This window comes from Cynara cardunculus (assembly GCF_001531365.2).
Source record: "Cynara cardunculus var. scolymus isolate 2C chromosome LG 3, CcrdV1, whole genome shotgun sequence".
In the NCBI taxonomy this organism is placed as follows: Eukaryota; Viridiplantae; Streptophyta; class Magnoliopsida; order Asterales; family Asteraceae; genus Cynara; species Cynara cardunculus.
The window spans coordinates 38,181,655-38,196,628 of NC_037530.1; the positions used below are offsets into that span (position 1 = coordinate 38,181,655).

At 34.9% G+C, this 14,974-nt stretch overlaps 2 protein-coding genes across 2 annotated transcripts; both read right to left on the reverse strand.

The window, feature by feature from the left end:
• Positions 1–1,108: 1,108 nt before the first annotated feature.
• LOC112509625 (protein disulfide isomerase-like 1-6) lies at positions 1,109–7,800 on the reverse strand. Its single transcript, XM_025114682.1, has 12 exons — positions 7,125–7,800; positions 6,842–6,971; positions 5,057–5,222; positions 4,857–4,972; positions 4,628–4,708; positions 4,397–4,486; positions 4,215–4,286; positions 4,064–4,132; positions 3,559–3,639; positions 2,519–2,653; positions 2,385–2,438; positions 1,109–1,353 (listed from the first exon to the last, which is right to left on the reverse strand). Exons 1-12 carry the CDS (start codon positions 7,631–7,633, stop codon positions 1,240–1,242), a joined length of 1,617 nt encoding a protein of 538 aa, XP_024970450.1. The 5' UTR covers positions 7,634–7,800; the 3' UTR covers positions 1,109–1,239.
• Positions 7,801–9,011: 1,211 nt separating this feature from the next.
• LOC112510163 lies at positions 9,012–11,531 on the reverse strand. The gene is made up of 3 exons (XM_025115482.1): positions 10,628–11,531; positions 10,069–10,254; positions 9,012–9,495 (listed from the first exon to the last, which is right to left on the reverse strand). The coding sequence occupies exons 1-3, from the start codon at positions 11,093–11,095 to the stop codon at positions 9,214–9,216; spliced, it is 936 nt and encodes a 311-aa protein (XP_024971250.1). The 5' UTR covers positions 11,096–11,531; the 3' UTR covers positions 9,012–9,213.
• Between the last annotated feature and the right edge of the window lie 3,443 nt (positions 11,532–14,974).

Genomic DNA, 14,974 nt, shown 5'->3' on the forward strand with positions numbered 1-14,974 from the left:
ATAAAACATCTTATTTTTAAATATAAAAAATCTAAAATATAATTAGAATAATCATTGAGTTCTAACAAATTACTTAATTATTATATTTATAAAAAACTATATTATTAAATCAAAAATAAATTACTTCATTATCAAGTCTAAATTAAATTATAATAAAAAATGAATTAAAGAAATTACACAAAAAAAAAAACGAGAACTTTTAAATAGTTAATTTGATACTAATATTGACATAATTTTTTCAAACTTTTATGATATCTTCAAATTTATATTTTATTTATAAGTAAAAACATTATCATTTTCTCAAATAAACACATAAAACCGTATTATATCGACATAGATAAAGAACAAAACGAAACATTAAAATCGAGATGTATCTCGCTGCATTACAAGTACCATTCTAGCATATATAAACACATATTATTTTACTATTATTATTAATATTAAAGATGTTTTGGTGTTTTTTTAGTGTGGAGTTTAACCTGATTTTTTTAGTGTTCAATAGACCCACCATTTTAATGTTTTTAGTGTACAAGTTGGAGATGGCCTAACAGATCTACTTATAGGCTTACTCCAATGGGTGCCCACCCGACCCGACCCAACCTTCTTACAATCTTACCTATCAATATTAAAATCTAGAGTAAACTACAAATTCAATCGCATCCATATAGTTTTGAAATTACAAGATAGTTATTGTGGTTTTAAAAATCGCTTGGATTTGATATCTCCTTAATAGCTATTAAAAATTCCATTAAATGAAAGGCATTTTCGTCATTTTATCAATTTTGTTTTTTTATACAAAAAAACCTCTTATTCAATAAGACATAAGTGGTGAAACAAAGTTACTTTCCAAAAAAGAAAAACAAAAAGCACCAAACACAAAGAATAGTGGCTTAAAACCACAAGGGTGATGCCTGATTGGTTTGAGCTTGGCTCCAAAGGTCAAAAGTACCAGGAGGTCCCAGGTTCAAATCCAAAAATGAATAAAAATCCCCTTGTGGCCACGAAGGTTCAAATGCGGTGACTCTGAAACTATCTGCAAAGCAGGTGGTCGTCCTAGGATTAGTCGGCTCGCATAGCGGGTTGGATATCCAGGTTAATAAAAAAAAAACAGTGGCTTAATGAACTCTGGGGTTTACTCTTAAAACCAATTTATAGTTAATTGTACATGTGGGAGGGTCAATAAACCTAAACCATCATCATCTAAAATGTGCTATGTATGCTCTCATTCTAATCATATGCCTAAAGCTCATCTTTTGGAATTTGCTGCTCATCCTGTGCCTCTGCCTCTGCTTTTAGATGTTTGTTGATCAGTATTGCCAAATCCTTGGCACTAGACTTTGTAGGCATCTTGATCTGCAAATACGGCAAAGTTCGGCATGTTAGAATATGCATAACATAACCCTATTAGATTACTCGCCAAAAGAGCTCTTAAGAAGAGAAGGCGGTTTTCAACGTATAAAGAGAAGATATGGTCCAAGTCTGGCAGATATGTGACTGTAACATGACCTCCAACAGAGGTTATGCATGCATATATTGTCCCAAAGGGGGTTACACGAGTATAAATTGTCCTAGTGGTAGACCTTGGCTCTGATACCATGTGAGATATGTGGGACCCTCAGAAGGGGGGTTCCAACATATATAGAGAAGAACTGGTCCAAGTCTAGCAGATGTGAAACTAGTAAACTTTTGCTCCGATATCACGTGATAATATGTGGAGAACCACCCAGATTTACTCTACAAAAGAGTCTTTGAAGAGAAGGGAGGTTCCAACATATGTAGAGAAGAAATGGTCCGAGTCCAGACAATGTGGGAAGGGTGTGTTCCATACCCAGATAAGACATCACAATTGTTCAGCGTTTGGTATGACTGGACAAACCCCTGGTGAGTTGGTTATATCTTTTTTATGTTTTGATTAATTTATGTAATTTATAATAAAATAAATATTTTCTATAACAAAATATACCATCAGAAAGTTTTCGTCAAAATAATTAAAATGACAAAAAAATATGAAGTTTATTAACATCCAATTTTAAATTACATAAATTAACCAAAATATAAAAATAATATTTTGAGGAGAGTAAAGTGAAAGTTTAACGAGAATAAAGTACAATAAATAAAATTTAAATAATGGATAAAATGTAAAGACAGGGATGTATTTGATGTTTAGAAGAAAATTAAGTTTTATTTTGAGGTTATATTGGTAAATATAGGTCTGTTCCATGGGGTGGGGGTGGAGCACGCCTGTTCCACTTTGTTCTATTATATTTTTGTCTGTTCCACATGAAAGTCATGTCAAACATAGAGCAGTAATCTCTGTTCCCTTCTGTCCTGTTCAGTGTACCAAAAACACCCTAACTAATGTCATAAAGAAGCAAATCACTCACCGGATTCGACTTGTTGCTCCCAGGGTAGAACAACAATGTTGGATAATCGTCCACCTGCGGATCAATAACACACCCAATCAGGAAAATTATGTCCTTCCCTTGTGCAATTCGCAAAGTGATCTTAGAACACTCACCTCCAATTTCGGGTGCTCGTTTACAGACGCGTCAATCTTTGCGAAAACCATATTTTCCAACCCCTTGAAGTGTTTTGCCAACTTCTCTACTTGTTTGCTTGTAGTTTCACAGCTCAAGCACCATGGTGTGTGTATCTTTAATACAATCAGCAATATAACAATTTAATCAAGACCTTAATTGAGGAATGAAAAAAAAAAAAGATGTATAAATGAAGTGTGAGAATATGTGGAACCCCATTAGATTACTGTCCAAAAGAGCCCTTGAGGAGAGGAGGGAGGTTCCAGCATATATTGAATAGAAATGGTCCAAGTCTAACTGATGTGGGACTTTAACACACCCCCTCTAACGAAAAAGCTAGACAGGTACAAATCATCTCAAAGTGTCAAGAGGGGGCTAGATAGGTACAGATTGCACCGGGTATTAGTTAGAAATTTTTTTGAGTGGTGGCACCATTTGACTATAAGAAACAAATATAGGTATATTTTTCACATAGTCATCACTGGTGTGTTGGTTAGTTCATTGCTTTTTCATATGTGAGGTTTTGTGTTGAAGTCTCTTATGGCAAAAAAATCCAGAATCATAATAAATCTGAAATTAAAAGCTAAAAACTAAGAAAATGACGCTAACGGGATTCAGGGTGGAACAAAAGCCTTGCAAACCAACTCTACCAAGGGAGACTTGTGTCCTTATTGTAGTTTAAAAATATATATGGTGGCAAACAACAAAATGATACAGTGACACTTGTCACGACCCTATAATTTTTTACACTACGACAGAGGAACGAACCGGTGGCCCGTGCCACCATGTGCACTACACTGGGTCCGTGGGTCCGTCCCTGGTGTCAAGAGTCCCTAAAGTGGTGCACCTCTGATACCATGTGAGAATATGTGGAACTTCATTAGATTACTCTCCAAAAAGGCTCTTGAGGAGAGGAGGAAGGTTCCAACATATATTCAAGAGAAATGGTCCAAGTCTAACATATATAGGAATCTAACATGAAGAATGATACTTCTAAATCGTGTAAAGAAAGCTTACGAACCTCTAGAACGATGTTCTTAGAGCTTCTTAGGATCAAGTCATCAAATGTTTTCCCAACAACGGTTAGAACGTCTGCACCTTTCTGCGATTTCATAATCAAGATGATGATTAGTTTTAACCATGAAAGATGAATATGAATCAACACCCCATCCCAAAGTGATGAATTCATTCAGTAGGGGCAGGTACCGTTAGGAACCTAAAGTTGATTAGGAATTGGGGGACCATCCACAGCGTGACACGTGGCATATTCATACGTGATATGGACGTGTTATTCATCATGAATGTCGTAATATATTTATCATGAATGCGTGATTCATGATGAATAACCTCCATATTCATCATGAATGTGTTATTCATGATCAATATTCATCCTAAAGATATACACGTGGCATGCTATGGGCGATTCCCGGGTTCATAATCAATTTTAGGTATCTAACGGAACTTCCCTCTCGTTCAGTAATCTCCAAATCAACTAAAACCATGGTTAGAAGTTATTTCTAGCTCACATTATCTGGTATTGCTTGGGACTTGTAGAACGGCGGCAAAGTACCCTTTAGAAGCCTCGAGCAAAACTCCTAGAAGAAAAAATAGAAAAAGAGAAGTCAGATTCACTTTGCATAGAAGTAACATTAAAGATCGAAGTGATCAAATCAGTACTTCTATTCTTGCGGGCGTTGGATCCGACTCTAACAAATACTTGGCACCACTTTTGTAATCGAAGGCCGTCACCTATTAAGCACAATCAAAAATCATAATATCTTCAGTAAATCTTGAAATAACTCGGAGAAGCAAGATGCTTAATTGGGTTTGAAAATGTTCGTTTTATAGACGAAACTAACAAGAGTCTCTTCTGATTCTTCCAACCCAAATAAAGTTAGGAACGGCTTTGCAAGGTTGTCGTCTTTGATGTCTATAAATACAAACATAATCTGCAGACACAAGACGAAAATTAAGAAATGTGATGATAATACGAGGTTTAGGATATGGCAAAATATACAAGAAACTAAACCAAACTTTGTTGCATTTTGCCCTTCAGGATAAGTCTAGTTTCACGATTCCGAGTTGCCAACCTTTGATTTGAACTTCCTAGCGGCATCTTGAAATGGCTCTAGTAATTTCTTGAAATCATCAGCTTCGGCAAAGACATAAACCTGAAACAAAGATACAGATTATCAGGAACTTGAAAATGCCAAAAACAATGAACACCCGCATGGAAAAATGCTCGATTTAACAGTAAATCATCTTCAAGATTCAACGATGTGAAAAGAAAACAAAATGAACTCCTAAAGTGACGGAAACCTGAAGTTTATCACTGGAGTAAACTTTGGCAGAATTCACTTCGGTCAGGAAAGTGACCAACGGGAACTTGTTATCGTTCAAAAATTGCAGAATCCCGTCCTTCGTGAAAGCATCTTCTGCAAAAGCCAAAGTTCACTTGCTGTATGCAATTCATGTATGTCGACTTGAATGGATTTTAGACTATGAAAATCTTCACTTACCATATAAAGTGTATCGTTCTGGCTCACTTTTAACAATACCAAGAAATGCGTTAGTAGATTTCACATCTGGAAATAAAATATCGGCAATTTGGGGGCTGCTCGTTTCAACAAATTGAATCTCGTTGTCTGTAGTTGCTGCGTCTACAAATTCTTCGTAATCAGGTCCCTGATATATTATAGACACATATAAGAGTTAAACGGGAAGAAAATGAGCGATTAAATGCAATCTGAACGTCTTAACATGCTATGAACTGTCTGAAACTCCAGACCACATCTACGTGACAATCAAGATTCTTTTCTCCTAATGCATATAGATCTAACATTTACGCTACATTTGGCAACTAGCTGATCCAACTACTGACTGATAAGCTAGCCGCTAGCTGAAAATCTAGCTGATAAACCAGCTATATTTGGTAAAACTAGTTGATAAACTAGACGACAATGTAAAATGAGCAACAAGGACATGTTGAAAAATTAATTGGAAGCTAGCTTATGGCTAATCAAACATGGTCATGGCCTTATAACAGGTTCCAAAAATCGACTCCATGAAAGCCGAGATAATACAATTACTTCCAACAACGACCCGCGAAATGGCGTTATTTTGAGCAAAGAGTTGATAACCGACAACCCCGACCAGCCCCACAAGGAACCCGCCCCCTAGGAACCAATTTAAGGAGGCATTCTAAAGCCGACTCAGTGACTAAGGCTAGCAGAGGGGTTCAAGGCATCTGCCTATTCGAACTTGAACCTGTTGTGCATTTAAGCAAAGTCGGTCCGCCCCTTGTGAATTCATGGAATTTGTTTCACATAGTTCTTCATGGATAAAGGTGTCTGTGTGGATTAATCTGTTTGTAGAGATTGGAAAGGTTTTTGTTTGGGATGGTTTTTTCATTCATGGAAGGAGTGTGTCTTTTTATTGGGAGGGGCAGGTTTGGAAAAAACTTGGCTTTCTCCCCCTTAAAAGCATACTGAATAAGTCCATGTTTGCTAGCAACTTAATGAGCTTAATGGGAGTCACAGCTTATTCGGTCAGCTATACATATTGTTTTGTAGTGGCTTAATGATATAGAAAGTGACTTATTCTAAGCTTGTAGGAGGGAGCTTTATGCAGAAAACCAAGTTTTTTCCAAACCTACTCCTCCCAATTAAAAAATATGCACATTCCATCTATGAAAAAACCATCCCAACCAAAAATCTTCCCAATCCTTACAGACAGATGAATCCACAAAGACTAACTTTATTCATACATGATTTAATGCAACCAACCAAACAGCCCCTAAGTCACTTTCTATATCATTAAGCCACTACCAAACAGTCATGTATAGCTAACCAAATAAGCTGTGAGTCCTATTAAGCTCATTAACCTGCTAAGAAACATACCCTAAGGGGCCGTTTACAAAACACTTACTCGGGTAAGCGCTTACCAAGTCACATTACCTTACCGGATGAATATGGTAAGGACTAAGAATCTTACCCGGTAAAAGCGAGACAAGGACCATGAGTCTTACCCGGTAAGTGAGGGCGATCGACTCTTACCACGGTAAGCGCTTACCGGGTGAATTATTGCATACAATGTCGTTTCGATGGACTAAAATCTTACCCGGTAAGTAATTAATAGTGTTAAATTTTACCGGTAAGCACTAACCGGGTAAGTGTTTGGTAAACGGCCCCTAACTATGATACAATAACTTTTCACCTTCTGTTGCTTTTCAAGATCCTACCAATGCGTTTGCAAATACAATAGTTTTCTGAGTAATTAACAAACAAAAACACAAAATCACATACCTCAAATTTATCAAATAAACCAGCTGCAAACACAGAATGTTTCTTGAGGAAATCATTAGCTTCATCAATGGAGTTGATTCTAATAACAGGTGTACCAGTCTTCTTCCTTACCCAAATCACCATTTCTTCCCTAATTCACAAACAAAAACCCAAAACACAACAAAATCAACAAACCCATTTACCGTTTCACACACAAATTTCTTTCTTCAATGCTTTTCCAACCTTCCAATTAGAAATACATACATAATCACATAAAGATCATGGGGAAATCAAGAAATCTTACGATGAAAATCCACCCGTATAAGATTGAGAAGTGGCATTGATGAAAAGAAGCAAAGTTGGATACCCTTTGATCCCAAGATTCGAAGCTACTTTTGGGTACCTTTCAGCATCAATCTTTGCCATTAAAATGGGATTCTTCAGTTCATTCAAAGAACTAGCAGCTTCTGCAAACCTAGGCATGAGTTCAGCACTTCTAACACACCAAGGTGCATAACCCAGAACTAAAACAAACTCATTTCGATCGATAGCCATCTGGGTATTATCATTATTGAGTTCCAGAACTATTCTTTGAGCTTTGGTCAACAGCTCCGCCTCAGACGACGGTTTAGGGTGGTGGGTTCCGTCGCTTGCTGGTGACGACTGTTCTTCTTCTTCTTCGTCTAATGCTATAAGATCTTCAATGTCGTCGGAATCTTCGTTGGCTTTTGAATTAATGATAAAAGTGAGTGAAAGGAGAAGGATTATTGTGAGATAGATGAATCTTGAAGTGGGTTTTGGAGTAGACATCATTCGAAATGAACTCTGATTGAGATCTGTATAACTGGGTGGGTGAAGAAGGATCAAGATTCAAGATAATTATGTGTAGAAGAAGAAGATCTGTGTGTGAATTTGGAAGTAGAATGATGTAAAACAAAAATGGCGGAATGGGGTAAGAAATACTGCTTTTATCTTCCCGGGAGACGTGCAGTGACTAACGGGATCCCTGTTTCGATTGTCCCCTTTTTCTTTCTCGTCTTGTGAACCCTGTTTGGAATTGCTTATTTAAAACTGGTTTTTTAAGAGATTATTAATTTATAGAGAGGTAAATTGGAGTTTTATAAAAAATGTTTGAATTAGTTTATGCGTTACCATACCAGATAAGTTGATAAAATAGATGAGATACATTTTTCTTTTCTCATTTAAACACTAAAAATTCTTTATTGCTAGCATCATACCGGAATAAGTTAATAAGTTATATAAGTAGCTTTAAAAACCTCGTATTACCTGTGCCAACCCGGTGTAAGAATTTTCTTTTTTTCTCCATCCAAAACAATAAAAACTCTTTATTATCTCACCGAAATAAGTTAATAAGCACTTTAAATAAGTAATCCCAAACACTCTCTAAAAAACTAGAGTTTGGTATGCATATATGATTGGATAAGAGGATAAAAACTTTGTTTTTTTGGTGGAACACGATTTTTTTTTTGTCACATGTTATCCCATTTTCTCTTTGTTCTTGTATTGTACTAAATGTGGGGCAATAAGTTTTTATCATATCTCATGTTACACCAAATATGAGACAGTTACTGCTCATGTATCAAATATACCCTAAATAATTGTACATATATTCATTTGTGCATATTTGTTATTAAAAATATGTATATTCCATTGATATAAGTACTATTTTTTTTTTTTTGAAATTATTGATAAATATTACTATCAAAATATATATGTTTTGATCATGGTTTCGATCGGTTAGGGTTAGACAATCACACATTTATCACAACGATTACTCATGGTTTCGATAGGTTATGGTTACACTCGATTGATTATGGTTTCGATAGGTTATGGTTACACAATCACACAATTATCACAGGGAAGGAGAAGAGAGTGGAAATGAACGTGATCAATCCAGAAAGAAAAAAAAATATAATTAAAATTAATTGAAATAAAATAAAATATATAAAAATTACTGCTCTTATTAATTTATTTATATTTAATATAAGTTAATTTATTAATTAAAAAAGTTTGAGGTTATTGGATTGTTCTCGCGTTCTTGTAAATCACAGGGGTTCTCTTTTGAACCTCCACATATATATATATATATATATATATATATATATAATGTATGTAGTATGTGTGAGTTTCTTGGTCAAGTTAGTTAACATATATAAATCATAGATCCACATAGAGAAGGATATTTTATTACCACACCAACCAACATTTACACATGTTTAAACTTACTAAAAATGGCAAGTGTTGACTATAAGAATTCAACCACATCTTTTGATCCATTTTATGGGGGAAAGAATACAACACATATTTGATCAAAACTCACACCATTTTTACAAATATATCTTTCAAAAGGATTTGGTTCTTGAGAGGATCATTTATTTATAGGTGCAAGAACTCTTTTTGAACTTGGTTGGTTTGATTGTATTTGATTTCAAGATCAAAGTGCACGAAATCTGCCTTCGGTGCTTCGTCGTCACTAGTTTACCGACAACTTCCCCTTTTGATCGGATCTCAAACTCTAACCTTAACGGGATTTCAAAAACTCCGGCATCAGAGACCACTAGACTTGAACCCGCACCATATAAGGGTACTTTAGTTGCCTCCAAGCTCACGGTGGCCGTTCTACGACTCTTTCTTTGCTGATAATACTTCTTCAACTGAGATCACAACAACCAAATTAGTATATGTAATTCATGGTGGAACCCCGTTAGATTATCCCTTTTTAATAGAGAGAAGATGGGTTTTAAACATATACACAGAAGAAATGATCAAAGTCTCGCTAATATGAGATTCTAACACATTACAGAAACAAACTGTTTCCAAGAGTCAAGAGGGGGCCAGACAAGTGCATATTGTCTCAAAACGTTGAGTCCCTAGAATGACGCAGGTTCATAGAAAAACCACAAAAAATAGAAAACTGAGAAGCACACTAATAACCCTTCATTTGTCCAGTATGCACATGTGCAGATAAATAATTGAAAATGTTTCCAAGTTTCTATTCACATGTGCATATACCGAATAGTTACTTGTATGTATATATGCATACCAGACGAATGAACGATTATTAGGGTGTTCTTCCGTTTTTTTTCATTTGTTTTGGTTTTACCCCGTACTCAACCCCCCCCCTCTCTCTATATATATAAGAAATGGAAATCTAGCCGATCCGGACTCGAACACATGGTTCAGTCCATTCTGATATACAAGTACAACAGTTGATTGTTGGTCCTAACCTGACCAGTTGCAATTACGACCTCCGAATAGACTAGATTCACCGGGCTAGAGCTAACATGGATGCCAAAGAACGTAGCCGGGTTGTGAATACCGAGCCGCAATGAACCATTGATGGTCAGCATCTTGGTTATGACCCCAGATGAGTCTGAACCCTCCCCAACATACAGGCTATTCACAGCCAAACTCTGCAACAAATGCATACATACATACCATCATCACCAAAACAAGAATCCAATTAAAACCCAACTCAAGATTCATTCCATGAGAGTGAGGTTTAAAGGAAACCCCAAAAAGAACTGAATTTTTTTTGAACACCTTCGTAACCATTCATCCGGAGTTTTGGACGGTCTCTGCATGTTATGCACATATGCATACCGGACAAATTGGTTACAAATTACTTGTATGCACATGTGCATACTATCCAGATAAACGGTTATCTAAACATTAACACCATGATCTTCAATGAAAACAGGATTCATGAACAACTTTCAACATAAAATGGATTTGGGAATTGATGGGAAATCAATCAAGATATAAATTAAGAAGATTTTATCGAACCTTAACAGCGATATCGGCTTTAAAAGGTCGAGCAGCACCCCATATAATCAAGCATAAAACAGTGAACAAGACAATGAAAGTGAGTAGAGCCATTAAAGCCTGTAATCTTCTAGTAAACCTCTTTTCATCATCATATTCATCATACTTCCCTTCTTCCACAATCACATTACACTCCGGCCATCCTTTATCATTCCTTTTCCGGCCAACTTTCCTACCGGAATGTGACCGGAAAATCCCAGAAAACCGACTGGATGATGAGTTTCTTGAGTGACGACCCACAGAAGGGTGTGAAGGTGACTCCATTGGACTCCTGAAATTAGGTGTAGCTTGAATTGATGATGACTTATCACCATCCTGTGAATCCCTTGATGGGCTCTGCACAAAGTACACCGGTCGTTTTGGTGATCTTGACGGCGATGATGGAGCTAAACTTGTGATATCAGACTCTGATTTTGTGTGCAACATCATAACAACAGTTCTTTAAGCTTTTCAAAACAACAAAGTGTTTACAAGATCAAAAGTTTAACCTCTACTCCATGAAATTTGGAGAAATTTTGCAGAGCATTTGGGAATTGAAAATCTTGAAAAACCCACAAATTACACCAACGATTCAACAAACCCTGAATTCAAAACTGTGATACAAACCAAGAACATCAAGAAACAAAACCCTTTTGCAAAATCGACTACACCAAAAAGCAAAACCCTCAAAAAGAAAACAATCTGATGGCCAAGATTATGAAAACCCTTTTCGTTTGTTGCAAATTTGAGTCTACCAAACAGCAAAAGAAAAGATTACGAAAACCTAAATAGGGTTTTATCCTGCAGACACCAAACACAGAGGTAGTGTGTGTTGTTTGGTGGTGTTTTGAGTGGGTGAAAATGGTGTATTTGCAAGGTGCATGAGTAGGACCAAGGAGTGAGCTGTGAGCAGGGAGTAAAGGAGGCAAGAGTCCCCATCATCAAACAAATAATTACCGAACCTGAATCCGAGGCTGCTTCCAAGCCTACAATGATTCTTGAATCAAGAAAAAGCCAACCCAAAGTGTCGGCAACTAACCTTCCCATTTCGATATTATAATCAAGATTTTTAACCATTAGTAGTAACCTTTGAGCTTTCGATTATTTTAATAATAAATACATTGCTATATATCTTCCTTAGCTCAACCCAATACAACTCATTCATATGATATTCATAGAAAGTGGTTTCCTTTTATTTGTTTGGATCCATAAATTTTTGGGTATTTTAAACTATTCAATTAATGTTTAAGGATTGCTTATTAAAAATTAAGCATGTTAATCATTGACGGACTCGTAGCACAGACGGTAGTTTCATGATTTTGTCGTAATGGAAAAAATTACGTTTTTTAAGAATGTTACTGTATTGTTTTACTGGATGTCACAGTATAGTTTTTGAAACTAATACTTTGAGGTAAGTCGTTAAGCATAGTTGGTAAATATTGCTCACTTTGTACGAAAAACCATGGGTTTGAGTCCCACAGATAATTGTTCATTGCTTGGGTTGTTAGGAAACTCTGAGGGCCAATTTTCTAACAAGATTGTGTCACCACCAAGGACGGACCCAGTTTTTTTATCCAAATAGTGACACCATTTGACTATAAGAAACGAATATAGAAAACAAATTTCAAATAGTGTCACCACTTGACTATAAGAAAACAAATATAGGAAGAAAAAAAATCAAATGGTCACACCATTTGACTATAAAAAATAAATATAATTAAAAAAATGCAAATGATGACACTATCTGACAAAAAAAATGATATTAATGGGATTTGAACTCAGGTCTATGGTAAAAGAAAATTCTTACAAACCAACTCTATTAAAGAAAACTTGTTCTTATTATAAATTCAAAATACATACAATAACACACAACAAAGTAATACGGTTGCATTTTTCACGAACCTAATTTTTTTATTTTTTATTTTATATTTTAATTTTAATAAACAATTATACTAATTTATATACTGTTGTTGGGAATAAAGTAGCATAAAAGTACATTGAATGTAGAGAGAGTATGAGCAGAATGACACATATTCAGTTTGTATTATTTGGGGATTCATTTAAAACAAAAAATCTCATTTTTTGGAAATTAAAATATAAAACAGGAAAAATATATGATACCATTATTAATTCCAAAACTAATACATCAAGCAATTAATTTTTTTTGTATTTATTTAAATAATAAATAAAAAAGCAACAAATTGTTTTAAATTTTAATATATTTAAATTTTTTGAAGAATTGAAACTTTTGTTATAGAAAAAACAAAACAGTTTTGTAATTTTATTAATTATCAATTCTTTAAATTGGAATGTATTTATATACAGGGGTCTATTCAAGAAAAAATTGATTAGTTTGTGGTAACATCACAAATCAAATGTTAAATTAGAAAATTAATAATTTTGGTAATTTTAACTTAATATATTAATTAAGGGCATTTTAGGGATTTTATAAATATCTTCTCATCTCTATTCTTTCCTCTCTCCGACGTATCTTATTCGGCGAACCTTATTTTGATAAACATTATGTGAATACAAGATACACATTGTGATACCCAAATATACGTACAAGATATACAATGTGATACATTTGTAAGACAATGAAAATAACGAAAATGCACACTATGATATATTTCATAAAATAAAGAAAATACATTGTGATACATGTGAAACTTTGTGAATGTTATCACGATGATATACTTTGATTCACAAACATCTTTAAAATGCAACGTATATTAGGTAATTGATGTACTAGGTAACTAATTTTAATTAAATATTTCTTTTCTGAAAAACTTTAATTAAATATTTTGATTAGTTGTCAATAATAGAATGACTATATTACCCTTTTAACTTATTTAAAAAATATTCTTAAATATTTCAAACGAGTGGTTCATATTGGATCTCACGATTACCACAAATTAAGCCAACGACCATTTTTTTGTTAATTTAAGACCTCCAAAAAAATATATTAGAGCGGGTGGACGTGCAACTGAGCCTTCTTTTAGGTCCATCATTAATCCAAATAATTCTTCAAGCACATGCCACACTCAATCGACTCTGAGATAAGTCTTGTCCTCCAAAATGAGACAATCTTGTCACATGATTTCTCGAGGTGAGACCTCAAGCCCTCAACATCGAGTTTTCTCCTGTCCAAATGACACATTTCGCACCTTTTGCATCGTGTCTTTTGTTTCCAACAGAACAACCAAATTGAATCCATCCCAAACGCCGAAAGTCGTTTGTGCTCGGCAAGGACATGAAAAATGGGGATCAACGGATGATGAAACGATATTGTCAAAGGATTTCATTTACGGAACACAAACACAACATTAATAACGAAGATTGAGAGCTGAAACCAAAACACGAGAGCCGAAAATCACGAATTATAACGAATACTTTTAGCATTTTTGCATTTGAGAGTTTGATAATTTTTTCAACATTCTAAAACACTTGTATATGTCTCTTGCATGGTCAAATGGACCAAAATCAACCGTTCTATCAGGGATTTTTTAGCCTACCCTATGCGCGGATCCCTTAACCAATTTCTCAAAGAAAAAAACTGTAATCGACCAATCCCAACCTAGCCTTGTCGGTCCTAATCCTCTTCATTGCGGTTCATCTTACCTTATGCTTAGACCCTATTTGACCATCTCTAACCGCTTAATAATCAAAACCAATTTATGAAGTAGACCGACCTTAACCAGTCCAACCAAACCTTATCGGTCATAATCTTGTGTTCAGTTTTATTTTATGCTTAGACCCTGTTGACCTATCTCTAATTAGTTAATAATTGAAACCAATTTACAAAAGTGGGCCCGATCCAAACCGATACTCATCTTTAAAAGAGGGTAGAAACAAGTGGGATCATAATGGGCCCAAAAAGACACTTGAAGCCCATCTTCAACTAAACTTAATGGGTCATGTGGGCCTAAAACATGTTCTTTGTTGGCCCATGTGGGGACTGTCCTCTATAACTTGTACTAACGTTTTAGCCCAAATAGATGGCTTGTGGTAAATATTGGGCCTAGGAATGTCCTCAAATCTCAATGCCTAAAAATATAGAATTATGATTTTTCATTTGACAAATTAAATAAAACTGTTGTTTATTTGTTGAACGGAAAATTTAATACGACGGTATCGAGATTCTTAAAATAAATAGTAAATTCAAACTTTGGCATGAACAGTTTCATACTGTGTTAGGTTATATAAATAAGCATGACTTAAAATTCAGTATTATAATGTTGTACTTTTTAATTATTTATTTGAAAAGTTTACTCATTACAACAATCTGTAACTATATATATATATATATATATATATATATATATATAT